Here is a 22,275-nt window from a genome sequence, read left to right on the forward strand (position 1 = left end):
CACCCATCTCAATGATTCATTTTACTTGAAGAGTGAAAAGAGCGGTGAAAACCACAATTAAAACGGCTGGTTGGACAGGAAAAAAAAGGCTCAAAGACTACTGATTGGTGTCTTTTTCTTGTCCCTACTACAGGAGAACAGTCCAGAAAACACACTTAGCTGAATAAATGCTGGCAGCTGGGACTATTTAAATAGTCAAGGACACCACTAATTTCATTTCTGTTTATGGTTACTGGACTGTGGTTCCTTCTAACAGTATCCCGCTTGAACTAAGGGCAACAGCCTTAGTAGATGAAAAAGAAAATACGCTGGCGAGTTAGCTTCCTTCTCATCAATGTAGTCACTTCTAAAAATCAAACGCCCCTTGGGATCTCAGAGCCTGCCTAGTTTTATCAGAAAGAAACCCTACTTGGCAGGCACTGTGATGCTCGTAATCTTCAAGTATGTAAAGAAAAGGAGGAGCTGAGCTTGGACGCAGGGAAGTTAGGCTCCTAGGATGTTCCTGTGACACACCCAGTGAAGCGCTCAACCAGTGTGGGTGTGTACAGGGTTCGGAAAGCAGACACCCATTGTTTCGAATCCTTTTCAGAAACAGGAGGTACTGACTGGTGTTTGTCAAGTCATCTGGAGTGCGTTTCTGAAAAAATACCTGTTACCAGAAAAACTCTGGCAGGAGATCAGACAGGTAAGGGCGCTGCTCATTCATGTCACCAATGACTGAATTTTGCTATGCAACGAAAATTAAGATCGAGAAAAGAGGAGAAAGCTGAATCCAAGGAAAAATGTCCCCTTCCTGCCAATCTGGAGCCTATTTAATAAGCAGAATGGTCAGAGCCTGGAGGGCTAAGGAGGCCAAAGAAACAAACCCCTCTCAGCCTAGGTCCTCACAACAGGTCAGAGCTCATGACAGGGCTGAGAAGTACCAACCTAGGGACTGGTGTGGGGAGACTTTTTGTTTTTGGGTTTTCATGCTTTCTTCAGATTTTAGGAAGGTGTACTTTCATAAAGTAGAGGTCTGCTCTTTTCAGCTTGTCTATAACCCGAGTGGCATATTCCTGAAGAGCTGGGTCAGGAGGGAAGACGCTAGAATTGGCATTTAGGCAACTAGTTCCATAATCACGGCTATAAACGCTTCACGTGAAAAAGCTCATCCCCTGTCCTCCTGAAGTTATGCCCACCCTGGTCAAGCACCACCCCTGGATCTCTCTGGAATAATGTCCACTGCAGCTGGTAAACATCTGGTGTCCCCCCTTTATGTGTCTCGTCGGATGTGGACCTTCTCTCAAGCCTTTCTTAGGCCCCGGGAGGAAGCGGCCAGGCAGACGATGAGTGGAGCTTACGCTCCTTTTCATCCTCACATCATGTGTCCTTTTGGGCTGTAGTCCTATTGGTGGGACCATGCCTGACTATGCAGTGTGACCTCTGTGAACTGCAGTCACCCCTGTAACCTTGGTACCCGACAGGGAATGATCCCAGGACCCCCCGAGGTACTAAACTCCACAGATGCTCAAGTCCCTTGGAGCCGGCGCCCTGTATGGGCGGGTTCTGCATCCTCGGATTCAACCAACCATGGATCGGATGCTAGTATTTTCAATTGTTGGTTGGTTGAATCCGAGGATGTGGACCCACGGATGTGGAGGGCCAGCTGTATACCCTGGCAGCGACAGTGCGTGATAAACTCGACCTAACTGAATTTGTGCTGAGCGTCTGCAGGGAGACATTTTGCTTCTGTGTATTAAGCACCCCATTTCAAGGCATGACAGATTCCAAGAATACAACACCAGGGTCAGAAAGACACCAGGCCAAACAAGTCCAGAAACAACCACAGGCTCAGACAAGCCTAAATACTCAGATAACAGGCACGCCAGAAAAGGATGTAAAGTATTTCTGTTCCTGGAAAACCTTTGGAAATAATAATTTGCACAGAAGCTCTTACCTTCCATGGGGAGGCCGTCTTGGAATCAGTTTCATCCTATTCAAAGAAAAAGGAGGCATTTAGGCAGCCAAGCAACTGTGCACAAAACAAAGCAGCCCCAGCCTTCCCTCTGGACGACAGGAAGTTCACAGAGAAATCAGCTGGAACAGCACTTCCCTCTGTGACTCAGAACTCAACACTGGCTGGCAGCAAACTGCAAGGCTGCTCGAGGGAAACGAAGCAAAGAAATAGGAGAGAAAAGTTCTTCCTTTTTTAATGCAGTAGGAGAGATGGAGACAATGGGGAAAGTTAATAAAATGTCCGGCGTTTCTTTATGTCATATTCAGAGGACTCTTTGAAGAGGGATAAACACACCTAAAGAATTGCTGGGGAGGGAGATCAGCTCGGTGGTTTGTGACCGCCTGGAGGGGTGGGATAGGGAGGGAGGGAGGGAGGGAGACGCAAGAGGGAAGAGATATGGGAACGTATGTATAACTGATTCACTTTTAAAGCGGAAACTAACACACCATTGTAAAGCAATTACACTCCAATAAAGATGTTAAAAAAAAAAAGAATTGCTGTGGAAAAAGTTCTAGGTAACTGAACAGAGAAAAACTCTTGATCTTTGGAGGATGGCCAATAGAGACCAACTTCTGTTATTTCTTTTCTTTTTTTTTTTTTCCTGCTATTTCTTTTCCACAGATTTTTACACACGAAAGGCATCTCTCGAGGTTCAAGAACAGAAATCCTTATGAGGCTCTTGACTTTATCCTTATCCCAAGAGCTAATCCTTCTCAAGTTCAAGTTCCACACGGGGCACCAGACACTTACCCTGGGCATCGCGCCGTACACCTCCTACAAGCAGAGAAGAAAACCAGTTCTATTATTAGAGAAAATACACACTTCTAAGTTACACTCATCACTGTCATGTCAAACCTGGAGAGAATTACAAAAAGACAGGCAGCCTGACTGGCCAGAGGAACTTCTTAAAGTCTATAGAGAGACCAAGTGTTCCTATGTAATACCTTTTCTTTATTTAAGGGACTGCATGAATTTATTACTAGTTAAGGGCTAAAGGAACATTCAACAACTTCTACAATATTTAATGGGCATAAGGAGGACAGCTGTTTTTCCCTCCCGTCAAAGGTAACCAAGACAGTGCAGGTCACACAGAGAACCAGTGCCCTGGCCACACCCTGTGCTACGGAACACGCGTGCTAGGCGACGCAGGATGAAGGGGGAGCCAAGCTGCTTCCTTAACAGACACCGTGCAGGGGCCAGACCCCCACCTGCTGCTGCACTGCCTGCACCTCCTCCGCCATGAGACCTTCGGACTCCAGGTCTTCAGCCACCTTGTTAATGTCCTTCAGCCGTGACTCATTGGCCTTGAGATCCTTCAAAGAAAAAGACATCATAACTAAAACCCACAAGAGCAATTCAAAGAAGAGCAACAGGTACTCATAAACTATGGTTTGAATATATAAATTTCTGTCCAATAGGTATCTTATAGCTTTTCTACTCCTTGACGGTCACCTAAATCAGAAAATGCTGATTGTCACTACCAAGAAGTAAGAAAACAGCAGGGCATCGGAGACGTCTGTCTCATGTTTACTGAACTACCTGTAGTTAATAATAATCCATTATTGGGACTCCCTTGATGGTGCAGTGGTTAAGAATCCACCTGCCAAAAAAGAAAAAAGAATCCACCTGCCAATGCAGGGGACACGGGTTGAAGCCCTGGTCCAGGAAGATCCCACATGTCGCAGAGCAACTAAGCCCGCAAGCCGTAACTACTGAGCCTGTGTGCCACAACTACTGAAGCCCACACACCTAGAGCCCGTGCTCCACAACGAGAAGCCCACGCACCACAACGAAGAGTAGCCCCCACTCGCCGCAACTAGAGAAAAGCCCACGCACAACAACAAAGACCCAACGCAGCCATAAATACTTAATTTTTAAAAATCCATTATTCTGGTTGGAGATTTTTTTTTTTTTTTTTTTTGCGGTACGCGGGCCTCTCACCATTGTGGCCTCTCCCGTTGCGGAACACAGGCTCCGGACGCGCAGGCTCAGCGGCATGTGGGATCCTCCCGGACCGGGGCATGAACCCGTGTCCCCTGCATTGGCAGGGGGACTCTCAACCACTGCGCCACCAGGGAAACCCTGGTTGGAGATTTTTAAAAAACCTTTCTTTGTAGGGGACAGGACACATGTCAGAACTGTGATGAAATTTTAGTGCTAGCCACTCTGGGAGAAAAGCCCCTCAACCCACCTGAATTGGTTATAAGAATACTTTTTTATTTGGCCATACCGTGCGACATGCGGGGGTCTTAGTTCCCTGACTGGGGATTGAACCCACACTCCCTGCATTGGGAGTGCAGAGTCTTAACCACTGGACCGCCAGGGAAGTCCCAAGAATACTTTTAAACTGAGGAATGGATAAACAAGATGTGGTATATACACACCATGGAACATTAGCCATAAACAGTTAACAGATCACTGATCCGTCTACAAGGATGAACCTTGACAACATTATGCTCTGTGAAAGCTGTCAGCCATAAAGTACATGACCTATGATTCCATTTATAGGAAATGTCCAGAATACATAAATCCAGAGACAAGAAGCAGCTCGGTGGCTGCCAGGTGCTGGGGGGGAGGGGAGAGGGGGATAAGGAGTGGCTGCTTAATGGGTCTGTGGTCTCCTTTAAAGTGATAAAAAATGTTTTGGAACTAGACAGAGGGGATGGTAGTACAACACTGTGAATGAACTAAGTGTTTCAGAATTGTACCCTTTAAAATGGTTAACTCTATGTTACGTGAATTTAACCCCAATTAGAAAAACTACTTTTACACGTTTGTATGTTAGGTTTAGGAAAGTTCTTTTTTTTTTTTTATATATCTTTTTATTTATTTTTGGCTGTGTTGGGCCTTCGTTTCTGGGCACGGGCCTTCTCTAGTTGCGGCGAGAGGGGGCCACTCTTCATCGCGGTGCGCGGGCCTCTCACTGTCACGGTCCCTCCTGCTGCGGAGCACAGGCGCCAGACGCGCAGGCTCAGTAGTTGTGGCTCATGGGCTTTGCTGCTCCGTGGCATGTGGGATCCTCCCAGACCAGGGTTCGAACCCGTGTCCCCTGCACTGGCAGGCAGACTCTCAACCATTGCGCCACCAGGGAAGCCCTAGGAAAGTTCTTAAAACAACATGTAGAAAAAACTGCATGTATTTCCTCAAAACTAAACTGGTGTGAGAAAAGTTTCGATTAAACTCGTTTAAAAATGGCTACAGAAATGAAGGAATATAATCACTGAATTCTCATTCTGGTAATCCGCAGCAAAAATCAAGAGAACCAAGTCCCCGAACAACTTTCTGTACCTTCTGGAAGTCATCGAACTTCTTCTGCAGCACTTCGACCTGCTCCAGGTCTGCGCCGACCTCCTCGCTCGTCAGGGCCGCTTCCTTCTCGTTGATCCACTGCTGTAGCTCATTCGCTTCACGGAACAGCATAAACTTCTTACAACTCTTCTCCAACATGCCTTTACGCTTCTCCCCCAGTTCCAGCAAAGAATGGTACCTGATGTAATTCGAGAGGGTGACAAGAGGGGGCAGGGGAGACAGTTAGCTTCCCACAGTGGCAAACTACCAGCTGTCTCCAAGATGTGGGTCCCAGGCTGTGAGTCGGTAACGATGATGCCCTGGTGACAAAGTATCGGAAGGCAGACGAAGACCCCGAGCACCCACAGACAACCTCAGGGACAAGCACACACGGCACGGTTCACAACTGGGTGGCTGGGTGGCCCGGCACACTCATGCCCAGCCACGTGCGCACTGACATCACAACCACAAAGGACCGAAACCAAGCGTTTGGCACACCACCACAGGCTCCATGCGACTACAGCTGCGAGATGAGATGAACTTGCTGCGCGTAATGTATACAGAGGGCTTGTTCTCCTGCCGTGTGATTCTGCCAGCAGCCCCCAGGCGGTGGGGGAAGGTATGCTGAGCTATCTTAAACAGCCTCCTACAGGATTTTAGTATCTCCGGAACAGTAGGAAATTTCTACTGTTTCTAAAATAATACATTTATTTCTCAGAAAGTTTTGGCCACTTCAGAAGGAGAAATCACATAAATCCCATTTCATTAGCTGAACGTTTCTTATGAAGAGACTCAAATGACACTCTCACCCTGGGGAACTAAAATACAAAAGACTGAACTTCTGGTATCTTTAGAGATGTGAAAATGACAAACTTAGTACAACTGAGTTAAAATTCCAAAAAAAAAAAAAAAATCTAGAATCCATTCTAAGCTTCCAGAAGTGAAATAAAAAAGGAACGAATTACCAAGTATCAGAGCACTTTACGAGGCATGTGGTTTCCTGCCTACTGAGGGCTATGGCATCATCGGCCTCCGGGTCTGCTGAGAGCGGCTGGTCCAGCACAAAAGCCACCAGCAGGGGAACCAACAACACTCTGAACACACAGCTGCACAGAAGCAACCAACGAGAGAAGCGGCCACAGCTGACACAGCTTCACCCAAACCCCTTCCCTTGTGAGCGAAAGCTGCTGCCGGAGACGGGCCCCTCCCGCCCCTCGCCTTCCTGGACCCACGAGCGCCTTCAAGAGAAGCGGCAGCGGGAGGATGGACGGGGAGCCAAGGGCGGCACTCGGCAGAGCTTCCGGCCTACTCACAGTTCTTCCACCTGTTTCATACGCAGAGACACGCTGCCGGCCTCCTTAGTTACGCGCGTCCTGCACAGAGGGGCACAGCAAAAGCACGCACGGATTAGTGGGTTAATCCACGGGGATGGAAGGCGGCGGCTCCGATGGGTGCTGTGACGGCGGAGGCTTTGAGTGGGGAAAATTAGGGAGTCATTCAAGAGCTCTTGGAAGCAGGCCAGGCCGGGAGTAAAATCACAGTAAGGAAAGAGCAGGAAAATCACATTAAATTAGGGGGTTAGTTCACCTTCGTTTTCCTGACGTCTGCCACGCTTAAGGCAGTAAACGTTCCTGTGCTAGAAACACTGGTCACTTCGCAGAGCCAGGCCAGGGGATACAGTGACCGCCCCGAGGAAGAGACTCTCCTGAGGGCTAACACGCAACTGTAGTCAGATATCTGGTCCACTGTTTTGCTCTCGTGTTTATGATCCAGGCCAAAACCTCTCATTCTTGTCTTAACAGTAACAGAAAACGTCTAATTAAGTGTATAAATAACCGATCTCCGCGGGGATCATCAGGGTCAGAAAAGTTCTATTATTCTAAACTCTAGTGAGGATGTATTTTCTGGATCTCTCCCAAGTGCCTAAAGCCTTTGATTTCATTAGCAGAGTAAGATATACCCTAAAGGAGGGACATAGGTCTTTATGGGGGCTTAGCTACAGGAAAGAGGACAGAGCCGATTCATAAAAAGTATACTCCATTCTCAGAGCACAAAGTCGATAGACGAGACGCTCCCTACGCGGCCTTTTACAAAGGGCAGCGCAGGAGGGGTGTGGAACAGCTAAAAACCCATTTCAAGAACATCTCCTGACCCGAGGACAAAGACTGAGACGGTAATAATTCGCAAATGTCTAGGAAAAGAAACTTGCCAATGCAGGGGAAGACAACAAAACAATGGAAAACAAAGGTACGGGTCAGGGATTTTAGGTTCCAACAGCGTTGTGTGGGTTAGAAGCGACTTGGGAAAGGCAGGAAGAGTGTGTTCTTGAGTGCAGACAGGCATCATAAGAGCATTTGCTCTGGAGCCTCAGGACGCTGCCTAAACCTCAGCCCATGCGTGACACAGACTAAGCCCCCAAGCGGCGCTGGGTCCTTCGTGCCCGATGGCGAGACCCTTACTGGTTGTCGATCTGCTCCTGCCGCAACGCGATGCTGCCCTGCTCTTCCAGGAGGTTCTCCCGGGAGGCCGACTGCGCAGGGTCCAGCTTCTTCACGTACGCGGCTGGCACGAAACCCTGACGATCGTTCACCTCCACTTTCCACCAGTCCTAAGTGGAAAAAAAGAGAGACTTGAAAGCCAATTCCTCCCCTGAGGAAGGAAGAATCCAAGGAGGCCTGTGTGCATACAAAAGAAAGCTCTAATCACGGCAAGAGAATCCCGTGACGTGCCAAGTATGCAGACGGTCACAGTGCAGCCCCGATGACTCGGGACAGGAAGGCCAGCCTTCTCGTCGCGTAGACGCCCTGCAACTGTGCTAATACTGCAGCCATGAGCCACGCTTAAGTAAGTTAAGTGAAATTAAATAAAAACGCAGCTGCACTTGCCACACATGAAGTACTTCACCTGCGGTTAGCAGCTACTGTAGGGCCAACACAGACATAAAACATCCACCACCACAGAAGGTTCTACTGGACGACGCTGCTGTTGAGTAAATCAGTCAGACCGGAGGGTTAGTTGAGGGTGAGAGTCAACATAAAGACACCAGTCAGGTTTTCTCGAACTCCCACGACTGGGGTAAGCTGAGGGTGTGGGAATAGGAGGTTCTTGACAACGGCCGGGCCGAGGACACTTCCCCAGCCTAGACCGAGAGGGGAGGCAGGCTCTTTGGGGATCAGTCCTATGACACGTGGAGGACCATGGACTCACTCCAAGGACACTGCCAAACCAGAATGTGTCAGGCGAGAAACGCTGATGAACCAGGCAGCGTTTAACTTTGAGAAGACGGAGCCTACGGGGTGACGTTGGCGCCGTCTTCAACTGTCTGCTGTAGTCGTACAGTCTAGAACCAACAGGTACAAGCTACAGAGGAGCACACTTTGATCCAAGAGAGAAAAAAAATTCCACTTGGAATTTTTTTCAATGGTGAAAAAAGCTACCCTTGAGAGGGTGGGTCATTACACTAGCTTCCGGGTATTCAAGGAAACAAGACTGGTCATCTTGATCACAGGCAAAACAGGATAAACCTGTATGAAGTGGGAGGTGGACCAGGGAAGTAAAGTCTTCAAATTCGAAACCAGCCTCATCCTGGAAAGACACACTCCCAAGACGCCCAACTGAGTGCAACTGGCGGTGCTGATGGAGACCCGCCCACGGCCTCTTTCTGCGCTTGCCTTGTTGGTGCTGTTGAGCAAGGTGAGGATATCCCCTTTCTTCATGGTGACCTCTCGAGGGCTCTTCTCCTGATAGTCGTAGAGCGCCAAGACCAGCTCCTTCCCGGTCTCGTCATCCATGGGGGCCACTTGTTGCTAAAAATCCAAAGGAAGGGCAAACAAAGTTACAGGATGTCCCCGGTGTGGCATCTGAGCCCACGGCGGACTCCAACTTCCACAGCTGTCCCAAATTTACCAAACACACCTTTGTCAGAGTTCTTCTCTGAAGCTACCAACAAAATCTGATTCAGGAAGTTCAGCTGTCTTGGGGTCTTTGAGGTCACAAGAACAACACCCATGACCGTGACATCTGCTGGCCGCATCCGGGTCCTTCATCTTCCCCAGCCCCCCAGCCCCCAGGGAACTCGCAGCTGCTGAACGGAAGCCACACTCACCCGGCATGACTGGGCCTGCTCTCGCAGAGCCTGGATGCTGCTGCCATAAGCGCTGAGATCCGACATCAAAGCCTCGTGTTTCTTTAGCAGAGCCTGGAACCAAAATAACACACGGCGACCCTGAGCAAGAAGCCAGAGCCGCCCTGCTGCCTCTCCCACACGCCACCTGCCTCTGAAATCTGTTTAGTTACCCGGCGACCTGATCAGTCCTCCACTCTCTCCCCCTTTTTGATAAACATTTAATTTGGAGGAAATACTGTGATTTCTACTATAATCTTTTCAGCCTGCCTTTACATGCTTAACTAGGCAACCCCTGAAACACATGAAGGGACATAAAGAACGTCACACGTACAGCAGATCCACCCCCATCCTAGGAAATAAACATTCCCAACAAGTGGCAGCTCCCTCGTCCAGGGAACCCCGTTCCCCGCCACACTCGGTGCTTCTCCATTTTCCTCTACCGCCACTTCCAAAAATCATCTCAGGTCGTGTCAATATTCAGCTCACTGTGGTTTTTGTGAAGACTGGCAAGAGAAGAGGTAGGCACGCGGCTACACCTAGACCTCTATGAATAAAATTTAAGGGGTCCACTAAAAAAAGATGACTAACAAAGAACTGTGTTTATGTACGTATGTGTATGCAGGTGGGGGAGGAAAGATGAAACAAGAATGGAGAAACGGTCACGGCTGATGGTGAAAGGCCGTCTCCTCTATTCTTTAAGTATGACTGAATTTCCATAGTAAAAAGGGAAAAAAGACGCTGAAACACTTCGAAGGGCGACAGCCGTGAGGCTGCACCTTCCACGTGGTCATTCTCCCAGCCAGCCCCAGCCCGAGCGCGGCAGCCCCCAGCTCGCCTCACCTCAGCCGAGTCCTCGTCCTTCCCATAGTCGGTGCTGCCGACGATGGGCTCCTTCTCCCGCATCCACGACTCGGCCTCGTTGGCATCAGCGAAGTACTGCTGGGCCTGCAGCGAGTCCTCCAGGTCCTGACGCCGCTGGGAGGCCTTGGATTTCAGCGACTCCCACTTCTGGTTCAGCTCGTGGAGCTTGGCCTTCACGTCCTCTGCAGCAAAATGGCCTGCGAGGTAGGCAGGGGAGGGAGGACAACGAGAAGCAGGTGGACACATTGCAGCAGGACAAAAACGTCCTCTGTGCGCTCGCAGCACCTACGACACTACATCTTGGGGAGCCAGGCCCCTTCATATTTTCAGTTTTACGAGAGGTCCAGGTTCCAGCCCAACAGATCTGCTTGTCTTCTGCCTCCTCAAAGCATGAAGTCTATCTAGACTCTAAGAAGGAGGGTATCCCTAGTTGGTCAGTGATGTTATCATAAAGAAACAATAAAAATAACAGCCCCCACTCCCCCAACTCCCAGTCACGGAGACACACTTGCCGGGCACTGTCTCAGGCTCCTCAGTGTCTGACCTTGTTTAATCCTCACAACTGTGGGAGCAGGTGATATCATCCCCACCTCACAGGTAACAAGTCCAGCTCAGAGAGGTTATGGGCAAGTCAAAGTCATAGTCAGGAGAGCGCGGGGACGGTCTTCAACCCTACAGCCCAGCCTGACTCGGGTCCACGCACTCAGCCTTCCAAGAAGAGTGCCGTGAATGAGAGTGAAGCCACTTTTCCGACGACACTCACCTTCATCCACCATGGCGTTCCCCTTCTGTGTAACTGCTTTGATGCGGGGCTCATGTCCGGCAATCTCTGCTTGTAGGGCTTGGTGTTTCTTTAGCAGATTCTGGACTCCAATTAAATCTTTGCCTGAAAGAGAAACCACTCCCAAGTCACCCAAGCCATCAAGAGAAGAGGCAGCATAACTGTCACTTAGCTTCCACCACGGTTTACCTAAACTTCCAATTCAACTTAAACTTGACCTTGCTCACTCTGACACTGGTCCCCTTCCTGCCATAAGGGTAGAGCCCTTTCCCAACTGGATTCCTGTCTGATGGCGGGAGGCTGACCTCTGTTGGTGGATGCAGCAATGGGTTCTTTCTCTCGAATCCATGTCTCCTCATCCTCGACGTCACGGAAGAGCTGCTGCAAACGCAGAGAATCTGCCAGCTTCTGCTTCCGGGCAATCATGGGCTCCTTGAGAGCCTCATAGCGGGCCACCAGGGCTTCCTGCTTCTTCTTGATGTTTTCAGCATCAAAGTGGCCAGCATCCTGGAACTGGCGGGCCTGGATGGTGATGCCATCGATTCGATCCTGGGAACAGGTAGGACAGAGTCTTGAAAGCCTGGCCCAGCGTGGGGCAACTATGTTCTGGACATTTCTAGGCTGACTTTATTACTTCAGGTGTGGTTTGCTCACATACCGAGAAAATATAACACGGTTCTTTTCCCATACCCAAGAGCATTCTTTCTGCCACTGTTTCCCCTCATTCTGGGATCCCAGAAAGGTCCGAGGGAAGGCAGTCTAATTTGAACAGAAGCATATAGGGCACACATGGTTCCCTAAGAAAATCAACACACTTCATCCCTCCCCACACCAGCTGCTCTTGACCGACTGGCCACTCTCACTCCTGTGCTCACTGGCCCAAAAGCCGCGCCCAGGTCACCGTACCTGGTGTGCTGCCACATCGGCCTCCAGCAGGGCGTGCTTCTTCTGGAGGTTCTGGACATTGGTAAGGTCTTTGCCGTAATCGTCCGAAGCCAGGTGACCTTCCACTTCGTACAGCCACAGTTCGATGTCCTCAACGTTGCGATTAAACTGCTGCTGCTGGTTAGCCTCACGGAGCTTTATTCCTAGTCACGGAGGCAAGTTTGATTTCATTAGTTAACACCGTCCTTCTGCCAGTGTGCTCTCAACAATGGCACCTCGCAGAAGGACCACGGGGCAGGATTCTAGTTACAGCGTCACTGCTATCAAGAGGGTAAAGAAAAACCGCAGCCTCTGCTCCACCTTTTAGATGCTGAAGTGGAAGTCGTTTAAGAAGCCTTCTAACCCCCATGGGATAGGGGCTGGCGAATGGTTAAGTGCCCTTGGCTCCCGGCTGAGCTCTGACTTTCAGTGATGAGGCCCAATTCAGTCAGACTATCTAGACTGTGCCCAACGACCAAATCATCCCCTTCTCACTCAGGCTCCCTGCCCTCCCTGACCAGCACGCTCAACCACATTCACCAAATCAGCAAAGCATCAGGAACCCAGGGCAGGTGACTCCTACCCAGGAAGTGAGCCCGAGTGCCCAGGTCACCCAGCTCAGCTTGCCTGGGTGGCACATGTCCCCAAAACACGGAACGAGGGAGGAAGGTTTAATTCCCCAAACGGCATCCCGTAACCCCGTGCACACCTCCTCTATTTTTTTTTTTTTTTTTTTTGCGGTACGCAGGCCTCTCAGTGTTGCGGCCTCTCCCGTTGCGGAGCACAGGCTCCAGATGCGCAGGCTCAGCGGCCATGGCTTACGGGCCCAGCCACTCCGTGGCATGTGGGATCTTCCTGGACCGGGGCACGAACCCGTGTCCCCTAGATCGGCAGGTGGACTCTCAACCACCGCGCCACCAGGGAAGCCCTCCTCTCACCTTTTAGTTCCGTGGCCTCCAGGAGTTTCTTCCACAAACTGATGACCTCATTCATTCGAGCTGCCACCTCGTCCTTGGCATAGTGGTTGACGTCAATCAGCTTTTGCCCGGCTTTCTCCAGGGCGTCAATGCGGCTCTGGTTTGCCGAGAGCTCAGCCTCAAAAGCCTGATGTTTCTGTACTTTCCCTTGCAGGTTCGATGGGTCCTGCCAAGGAAAGGAAGAAGGGAGTTCTATCTTGAACCTAAGGACATCAAGTTATGCTGCATTACCCTCACACTTATCTTTATAGGGAGACATATAAAACGACCAGCTTACATTAAATAGTGTATATTTTGAAATTTCCAATTTCTTTATTTAGCTACAGTTTAACTGTGAGTGCTGTGTTTAGCTTACTAACCAAGTGCTACATGGCAATGCTAACAGGACATTACTTTATAAGCTTCGTCCGTGGCGGTTTTCATCTTCTCATTGACCCAACTCTTGAGCTCATCAGAGTCACGGAAAAACTGCTGCAAGTGGAAGGAATCAGCCAGCTGGGCCCGGCGATACATGGCTCTCTCGTGAAGGGCGTTGCGGCGGCTCAACAGCTGGAAGGCAAGGCTCGCTGTGAATCTCCAGCTCTTACCCCCCCCCCCAGATCAGGCTAAGAAGGGCCACCCACGGACAGAAAGGAGGTGTGTAAAGAGGCTGCACACTTACCGCATCTCGGCGAGTGGCCACATCTTCCATCGCATAGTGGTTGTTCTGAATTAGCTTGGTGGCAAACTCGTCTAAGGCCTAGGAAGAAGAATAAGGTTCTTCACTGGTGAGCGACTCTTCCACAGCTTGGACCCCAGAGGAAAGTGCAGAACAGGGCACGGAATGCTCTAGACCTGAACTCAGGTCAAGGTTTTCACTCTGAGGTTTGCTATGACAATCTTTATCCCTCAACTGCTGAGTTTTTGCTTGATGTTCTTGGAGGGCACAGAGTTACGCTAGCTTCACTCAGGACTGGACACATTAGCTGCAGCTAACGTCACAGCAGGAACTGACGGAGTCAGATATGGGTCAACAGCCTTTCAATTCCTACTTCTAAGGTCTGTGTTCAATGGGAAAATATCTCTTACATTAATTCTTAATTTCTTTTAGAGGAAGGTAATCTCAACTTGGAGGTTCACATCAAGAAAATGACTTCATTCTAGAAGTCGTGCTGTGTCTCCAACAAGGTGGTCAATCATCTCCGTGAGACTTTAAGCACCTGGAGCCTTCACTGAACCTGCTCAGGAACCTTTTGGAACAAGACGAGACCTCTGCTGACTCTCATGGTAATCTGAAGGCACTGACAGCAAGGAGGGGTCTTACTGTAATCTTCTCCTCCTGAGCACTGAGGGATTTCTCGAAGTCCTCGTGCTTCTTGAGAAGCGCTTCCACGCTATCCAAGGAATCTCCCAGGTCTTCATTCAACAGGAACGCCTTAGAAGAGGAAACAAAATGTTGAGATAATGTCTGATTCCTTTCACCTCCTAAGGCTGGAAAGCAAAGGCTATTCTGGCAGAAGGACAAAAAGAAGGAAAGAAGTTCTATGGCTATTACACCTTCAAATCTCCCCCAGAAAGCCAGAAGCCTCTTCAGATTCCCTTAAAACTAATCCAACAAGAGCATGAAATCCTTATTCCACATTCCACTGAAACTTTTTTCCAATAGCTTCTGTTGCTTCTATTAGATTTAAATTACGCATAATGCTATGTTCTAAAGAAACAAAATCTCTTTAACAAAACACTTCACGCCATCACACTCCCCTGAAAAACTGGGGCCTTTTCTGAGGGCCTTTCAATCTCGGCAGCAAGGACCGTGCTGGCAGAGCCCACAGAAGCTGGCAACCCTCCACCTGACGCAGAACTGAACCACTGGTGATCCCCGCACAGAATGTGCTAACTGAGCAGCAGACGGAGCAGGCGGCCGGTTCCCATCCCCAATCACCTCCTGTTTGCTCATCCAGTTGTCCACCTGCTCAGTGTCGCGGTAGAAGAGCTGCAGGTCCATGCACTGCTCATACTGCTGCCGCCGCAGCTCCCACAGCTCCAGCAGCGCGGCCCGCTCCTCGGAGAGGATGGTCAGCTGGGAGGGAGAGGGGGCAGGTGGAGGGAAACTCAGTGCCCACGGCCGCTGGGCAGACTCAGAGGCTGCCCTGGCATTTCCAACCCTCTGCCAACCTTCAGGCCTCTGCTCCGATTTAAATAAGGGAAGGAGAACATTTCCTTGCACGTGTCAGGCAAGCCACAAGAAACCACAGATCCTGAGCGGCTTGCTGAAAGTTGATGTTAAACCTAAAAGGGGTGGCCCTGCTCGAATGAATCTAGAATTAATTTACTGCCACATTATCACAAATAATGTTAGGCAAAAATGGCAAATAAACCCCTAGGTAGAAGAAAAAGGGCATCTATGTAAAAGTGAGGCGGCATAAATGGAGTAGGGGCTCTTAGGTGAGAGACGTCAATTGAGTGGTACTCCCCAGAATATGCTGACTAGACCCAGGAATGCCCTAGGCTTAATTTTTAGGCTCTAAAGTTAATGACAATAAAGTGTGTCTTTGAAATGTCTCTTCTTGGTCTCTATAACAAATGGAACTTTCTCTCCCTGATCAATCGCCACACGTCTTCTTTTAAAATCTCTGGAGCTGCTGCTTCCAGGCGGAATCTCTTGTGTAAGTTTTCTCACACACCAGGGTGAATGCAACGTCTGGATATTCAAGGCTGGATAATAGCTTTCGGAGACTTAGTAAAACAGTCTTTCTCCTCTCTTACCTTCTCCCTCACTTCATCTGAGGCGTAATGACCAGCAGCAAGCAGGGCCTGTCCAGACTCATCGGCAGATTTAAAGCTATCTTCGTGAGCATCAATTTCACCCTAAGAGGGGGCGGGGGGGAGAAAAGGACAATTTATGCCCAGCATCTTGTAAAAGAAGAGGAAGTTACTGAATTACACATAATCATTACAAATCAGGAATATCACGTCTAGAATGAGGAAAAAAATCAAAGATAAGGCCAGGTTTCCAAATAACAGCCTAGGTCATCGAACAGGAGAGCATCATTTATTAAGAAGTCTGTTTCCTACTGGCTTTTTGTGCCACCTGTCAAACTGTCAAGTTTCCACACATCTATAGGGTCTGAGCTCTCTGTCTTCTGTTCCATTGGTCTATTTCGGGTCTTTCTTGTGCCAGATGGATTTCTTTTTTTTAACATTTAAAAAAATTAATTAATTTATTTTTGGCTGTGTTGGGTCTTCGTTGCTACGCACAGCCTTCTCATTATGGTGGCTCTTCTTATTGCGGAGCACGGGCTCTAGGTGCGCGGGCTTCAGTAGTTGTGGTACGCAGGCTCGGCAGTTGTGGCTCATGGGCTCTAGAGCGCAGGCTCAGTAGTTGTGGCACACGGGCTCAGTAGCTCCACAGCATGTGGGATCTTCCCGGACCAGAGCTCGAACCCGTGTCCCCTGCATTGGCAGGTGGATTCTTTTTATTTTAAATAAACTTATTTTATTTTATTTTTGCTGCATTGGGTCTTCGTTGCTGCACGTGGGCTCTTCTCTGGTTGTGGCGAGCGGGGGCTACTCTTCGTTGTGGTGTGCAGGCTTCTCATTGTGGTGACTTCTCTTGTTGGGAGCATGGGTTCTAGGTGCGTGGGCTTCAGTAGTTGTGGCACACGGGCTCAGTAGCTGTGGCGCACGGGCTTAGTTGCTGTGCAGCATATGGGATCTTCCCGGATCAGGGCTCGAACCAGTGTCCACTGCATTGGCAGGAGGATTCTTAATCACTGCGCCACCAGGGAAGTCCTGCCAGATGGATCTGTTTATGATTTTATAATACCTGGTAGGGTGAGTCCCTCCCCGGTTCTTCACAATTATCTCAGCTGTTTTTGATTTTTTTTTCTTCCAAATTAATTTTAAAATCATCTTGTCGAGCTTCCCCGGTGGCGCAGTGGTTGAGAATCCACCTGCCAATGCAGGGGACGTGGGCTCGATGCCTGGTCCGGGAAGATCCCACATGCCGCGGAGCAACTAAGCTCATGTGCCACAACTACTGAGCCTGTGCTCTAGGGCCCGTGAGCCACAGCTACTGAGCCCGCGTGCCGCAACTACTGAAGCCCATGCTCCTAGAGCCTGTGCTCCACAATGAGAGAAGCCACTGCAATGAGAAGCCCGCGCACCGCAACAAAGAGTAGCCCCCGTTTTCCACAACTAGAGAAAAGCCTGTGCGCAGCAACGAAGACCCAACACAGCCAAAAACAAATAAATTAATTAATTAAATTAAAAAAAAAAATCATCTTGTCTCATTCCAGAAATAAAGGCCTTCGCCTGGAATTGCACTGAATGTATAAATCTTGGGGAGAATTTGTACCTTTATAAGAGATCATTCCATCCCTGCCCATCCCTTTATTCAGTGTTTCTTTTCTTCCATCAAAACTTTACAGCTTTCTCCACGGATGTCTTACACAACTTTTGTCAGATTTATTCCCAAGTATCTTATATTTTCCGATGCAATTATAAGTAGGATTCTTAAAAATTACGCTTCTAACTGCTGCTAGTGCATATCTGACTGTTGTATATTAATTTTTTATATCTAGCACCTCTCAGAAGACCTACAGTAATAATAATTTTAAAAATCTTGTTTAGCAGTGTTTTCCAGAATTTCTTAGCCATAGAAACCCCTTCTTCTTAAGGTAGAGCCTATTAAGATCTCATAAAACTAGTTTCCCAAGGACGCTCTCTGGGGATATAGCAAATCATGAAACTTAAATTCACTCAAACCAACTATGAAATTCAGCATTTAAACAAAGACATTGTTTAAGGTGTCACAGGACACACGTGCAAAACAGTAGCACCTCCACCTTGCCAGAGCTTGGCCCTTTGCTTTTAGGAACCGTAGTTATTCTCCTGACATGTAACTCCCTTAACCATCTATTAGAAGAAGGTAAAGCAAGTCTCCAAAGGCAGAACCAGCCACAATCCCTATGGCGAGAGCTACCTGTGAGCAAGGTTTCAGCCACTTCTGGCTGTAAGTGACAGAGCTACAGTGATGCCCTGTTAAGCTCGTGGCCTTACTTTTGGAAGACCGTGGAGACCTTACCTTGTGCTCCTGATGCCTATCCAGCAGGGCTTCGGCCCCAGCCACATCGTTGGCAAGTTCATCTGCATTGATGAGGGCTTTCATCTCAGTGACCCAGCTGGTAAGGTCTCTGAAGTCGGCAAGGAAGCGCTGAAGCCTGGGAAACCAAAGGTCAGTGAGGAGAGGTCTCGAGGGGAGGCCCCAGATGGAAGATGCCGCCCTAGAGCTCTGAATTCATGTCCTCGGACGTCTTAACGAACCACACAAACTCTAGCCCTCGGAAACATGGGACTCTTTCAATCTAGACTATAAAGGAAAGCAGAAGAAGGCTGAAATCAAGCCTTTAAAATTTAGGTTCTGTCTATCACTATAATTCCCCAAGCTTGTCTCTTATTTTCAACTTCCTTGTCACTCCCCAGTTCAACCCTTAGTTATTAGTAAGAAGCATTCTCTCCCTTTCAATCCTTGATTTACTCAATTTTAACAGAGTATTTCACCTGATGCTCACATTGCTAAAGAGACTATTTCCATTTCTATTGGTTCTAACACAGTGATATGAGATGGAAAAAAGATGTGTATAGTTATAAATATTATGTGTGTATATGCAAACACAAAGTTTCCAGTCTCCAAATATAACACAGAAATATATTAATATACAATATAAAAATATATAACAAATACAGTAAGAAAAAGTCATCTGCCTTTTCTTACTAGAGGAAAGCTGTCAAGCGATACAGAAGGTTTCTCAGCAGAGCGAACTGACCGTCAACTCTGCCTTCCTATCGCCTCTAAAAAAAACGCCCCCTGGTACGGGCTGCGGGGCCCTGGAGGAGCATTTCTACCTGTAGGAATCGTTGAGACGTGCGTGTCTCTCTGCGGCCAGGGTGCGGATCTGCTCCCAGTTGGTGATCAGCTCCTCTCGCTTCACTTGGATCTGGGTGGCGCTCAGAGGGTGGGACTGCTGCAGGCGGTCGGCCTCGGCGCACAGGGCTTTGACCTGCAGACACACTCTGTCAGGGCTGCTCTCCTGACCGGACTAACTCACTTATAGAGTCAGCTGCCTTCAAAACCCACCTTGTCCTCCAACGCAGCGAGATCTCTCTCCAAACCCTCGTGTTTCCGAAGCAGAGCCTGGACGCTGGCCAGGTCCCGGCCAAAATCATCAGAGGCCATTAACTGTTCCTTCTCCTTAATCCAGCTGATGGTCTCGTCCACATCCCTACAGCACAGAGGCACCTGTTAATCCACAGTTACGACATCCACCTGGGACTGGGACACCACGCGGGGCCAAGACCCAGTCAGCCCCACATCTTCCTAGCCTCGCCCTGGGCCTCACCACGCCCCCCGGGAGACCCCTTCCCGCAAGCCCCTCAGCTCGGTACCTGTTAAAGCGCTGAACCTCGGCTGCCCCGAACAGCTTCCCCTGCCTCTGGAGGGCCAGTCCCTTCAGCCGCTGCCAGGCTGCGTTCACCTCATCCTGCTTCGTCTTGATGAGCTCCTCCTCGGGGTGCTGCTCCTGAGCCAGGAAGGGCAGAGACTGCGCTCAGATCAGCACCTCTGGCCCCACCAACTGTGCGCCTGGCCTTGGCTCCCTGACGCGGCCGCCTCAGCAAACCTTACTGTTCTAAAGAAACACTGGCTTTCTGTGTGGAATGAAGGGAAGCTCATTCAAAAAGAGCTTCCATTGCTTGCTCTATAAAAAGGCGAGAGCCATTCTCTGCGCCCTGGAGCTGTGGGGCAAGTCTCTCTCTGTGCATCAGCACCAAGCCCCCTGCTTAGTTAAGGCCCTTCAGCTGCACCTCTGTGGCGGCCTTGCCAACGCACCGCTCGCCCGAGCCGCTCCAAAGTTCACTGTTTCAAACGTCACGAGGCTATTAATAAGCATTCCTGCCCAGACACATGGTTTTCCAGGTCTGTTCCTAACTTCAGACTGGAGATGATCCTTTCAAAGTATGCTTCCCACTAACCACATTCTGTCTTGTTTAAATAGAAATAACATGTAAAGTAATAAGGAGAAGCACTCCGGGTTGCGGGGTCCACCTGTGAGATCTCGGGCTTGGCCCGCCTGCTCTCCTCAGCACAACCCTGGGGCGGCCCAGGGTTCCGGGGACAGCTCACTCGCCAGTTGGAAGGGTGAGATTACATCTGAGGAATGCTGGCTCTGGATCCAAAAGGGAACAAGTACCGGTGCCGAAGGATCTACATACATAAAATGTGTACCCCGCCCCCCAAATCCAGTTTTCCCTAAAGCAGAAACTCCCGAGTTCATCCTACTCGATGTCTCCGGAGCCCTGTGGTAGCAGGTGAGAATAAAGCGGCAGTGATAGGACCGCACATGCATGCAACTGGGAGGGGCTGCCCCACTCCCTTCTTAATGGCTCCTGAGCTCCCGGTGGAGAGCCATTCATCACAGGGCTCCCCAGGCTCCCGGGAGCCCAGGGAAGCTCCGACTCAAAAAGGAAGGGAAGAGCAATCAGGCAGTGGTGGACATCTGCCAACCCTACGAAGCTTTCACCACCACACCCTAGTCTGAGAAACCCCGACACCCAGCTTCAGCAGCCCAATAAAAGCTTCAGCCCTACCTGAAAGTGGGTGAAGGAAACAGATCAAAGGAACTCCGCCCTTCCTGCCCACGGCCACAAGTTAGAAAGCATTGTCCAATTTAGGAGTGATCAGTATTGCCGCCTTACTTAGACCTAAACAGAACTCTTAGACATGCTTACCAAAACCTGCTCACTCAGAAATCAGGGACCCAATCAAAACTTCTCTTCTGGAAAAGTTAATGTAATGACGGTACATTACATTAATGTTCAAGTAAAGGAAGTTAATGGGACGATGCTGTGAGAAGCACAGCACTTCCCTATTTACCTGAATGAGCTTGGCGGCAAACTGGTTCACTTCGTTAACTCTTTCTTCGTGGGCAGCCATGTCTGTTTGAAACTCTTCAAATTTCTTCTGTAAAACCTCCACATGCTCCAGGTCCTGGCCCAGCTCCTCAGAGGTCACAATTGCCTCCTATTCAGGGACCACAACAGAGCCAGAGTCACCAAAGAACACTTGGGAACAACGGCTTCCAGAACCCCATCACGAAATGGGCTCTGGTAGGGGCCGCGGCAGCTTCGGCAGACGCAGTTTTTTCTGTGTGCTGCACTGCCGCTCTGCCGGCTCTCAGCTGCAGACGTGGAGGGGTCTCGTCCCCTTCTTTCCTCAAGGCCTCCCCAGCACACCTTCCTTCTCAAACGTACCTTGTCGTTGATCCAGTCCATCACGTCCTCACATTCTCGTAAGAACTGCACCAGCTTCTGGGCCTGCAGTAGCTTGATTCCTTTCTCCCGCATCTTCTCCAGAAGTAATTCCCATTGGCGGTGCAGCTCCATCAAACGAGTCTGGAGGGTAAAGAGCCCAACCCCACAGATTACAACCTTTCCTGTGGGATCTGGCTCCTCCACAGAGTTCCAACAAGTTAGAAACCTCACAGAGCTCTGAACAAGTCTTTTTAAGAAGATAGATAATCCCTACACTGAGGGGAAATTGTAAAGTTAACTGAGAAGAGGAAAATGCATACACTTCACAGTGGTTTGGTAGGTCTTAAAGTACAAAATAACTGACCTTTCGTAGGTAGATGTATTCTAGTTTATGCCAAGGAATTTATTATTTTGTAATTATCAGTTATTATTGATATCACATTATTTGGTAAGTATTTAGGTAATGTTTTTAGTTATATTAACTGTTAAATTATTACAGTGGGATTTCTAGGTCATAAGACTACTGGGGAAGGAAAGATGAGGTGTGATCATGCAACCGCAGCAGGAATCACTTAAGTGTGTGTTCTGAATTCACGGAGGTAAAGGGGAGAAAACAAGATGTCCCATAGGCATCATACGTGTAAAGAAATAACTATGAGGCACAAGTAAAGAGGAAAACCTTAGTATAAAGGTAAAAAGATGGGGTCCTGAAGCACAATCAGCTGTCAAAGAGGACTCCTGGCAGAAGCTGTTTTGGTGTTTCGTGAAAAGATGCAGCTTGTGGTACACACAGTACATCCCAAGTGAGGTTTACATCAAGCTGCGCCCAGGTGGCAGCCACAGGCCCGAACAGTCACTTCCCAGCATTTTGGGTTCTCACGGCACAGTCCTAGTAAGGACTCGTCAGGAACCAGAGGGATTATCATCAATTCAAGCTTAGGCGATGCAGTCTGGCATTCTAACCCAATCTCTAGGTGTTGATTATGCCTACCCAAGATACTGGGAGTTTCTGTATAACACAGACAGAAACAAG

At 49.1% G+C, this 22,275-nt stretch overlaps 1 protein-coding gene across 6 annotated transcripts in view; it reads right to left on the bottom strand.

Moving 5' to 3' along the window:
• SPTAN1 (spectrin alpha, non-erythrocytic 1) overlaps positions 1-22,275 on the bottom strand; it is a 60,389-nt gene that overhangs the window by 22,925 nt on the left and 15,189 nt on the right. For 3 of the 6 annotated variants that reach the window (XM_082656197.1, XM_082656196.1, XM_082656194.1), the window contains exons 4-27: positions 21,243-21,383; positions 20,866-21,012; positions 19,380-19,513; positions 19,072-19,216; positions 18,840-18,994; positions 18,019-18,154; positions 15,699-15,800; positions 14,875-15,012; positions 14,257-14,367; positions 13,615-13,692; positions 13,347-13,502; positions 12,915-13,119; positions 11,959-12,140; positions 11,358-11,601; positions 11,035-11,157; positions 10,251-10,468; positions 9,390-9,482; positions 8,956-9,090; positions 7,744-7,892; positions 6,598-6,657; positions 5,285-5,483; positions 3,205-3,309; positions 2,747-2,770; positions 1,937-1,972 (exon numbers count right to left, since the gene is read on the bottom strand). In XM_082656197.1, coding sequence (XP_082512323.1) covers positions 1,937-1,972; positions 2,747-2,770; positions 3,205-3,309; positions 5,285-5,483; positions 6,598-6,657; positions 7,744-7,892; positions 8,956-9,090; positions 9,390-9,482; positions 10,251-10,468; positions 11,035-11,157; positions 11,358-11,601; positions 11,959-12,140; positions 12,915-13,119; positions 13,347-13,502; positions 13,615-13,692; positions 14,257-14,367; positions 14,875-15,012; positions 15,699-15,800; positions 18,019-18,154; positions 18,840-18,994; positions 19,072-19,216; positions 19,380-19,513; positions 20,866-21,012; positions 21,243-21,383 — 3,216 coding nt within the window. The remainder of the gene's footprint in view (positions 1-1,936; positions 1,973-2,746; positions 2,771-3,204; positions 3,310-5,284; positions 5,484-6,597; positions 6,658-7,743; positions 7,893-8,955; positions 9,091-9,389; positions 9,483-10,250; positions 10,469-11,034; positions 11,158-11,357; positions 11,602-11,958; positions 12,141-12,914; positions 13,120-13,346; positions 13,503-13,614; positions 13,693-14,256; positions 14,368-14,874; positions 15,013-15,698; positions 15,801-18,018; positions 18,155-18,839; positions 18,995-19,071; positions 19,217-19,379; positions 19,514-20,865; positions 21,013-21,242; positions 21,384-22,275) is intronic. The other 3 variants (XM_082656199.1, XM_082656198.1, XM_082656195.1) reach the window with 2 other exon arrangements.

This window comes from Grampus griseus (assembly GCF_964374135.1).
Source record: "Grampus griseus genome assembly, chromosome: 6".
NCBI classification, from domain to species: Eukaryota; Metazoa; Chordata; class Mammalia; order Artiodactyla; family Delphinidae; genus Grampus; species Grampus griseus.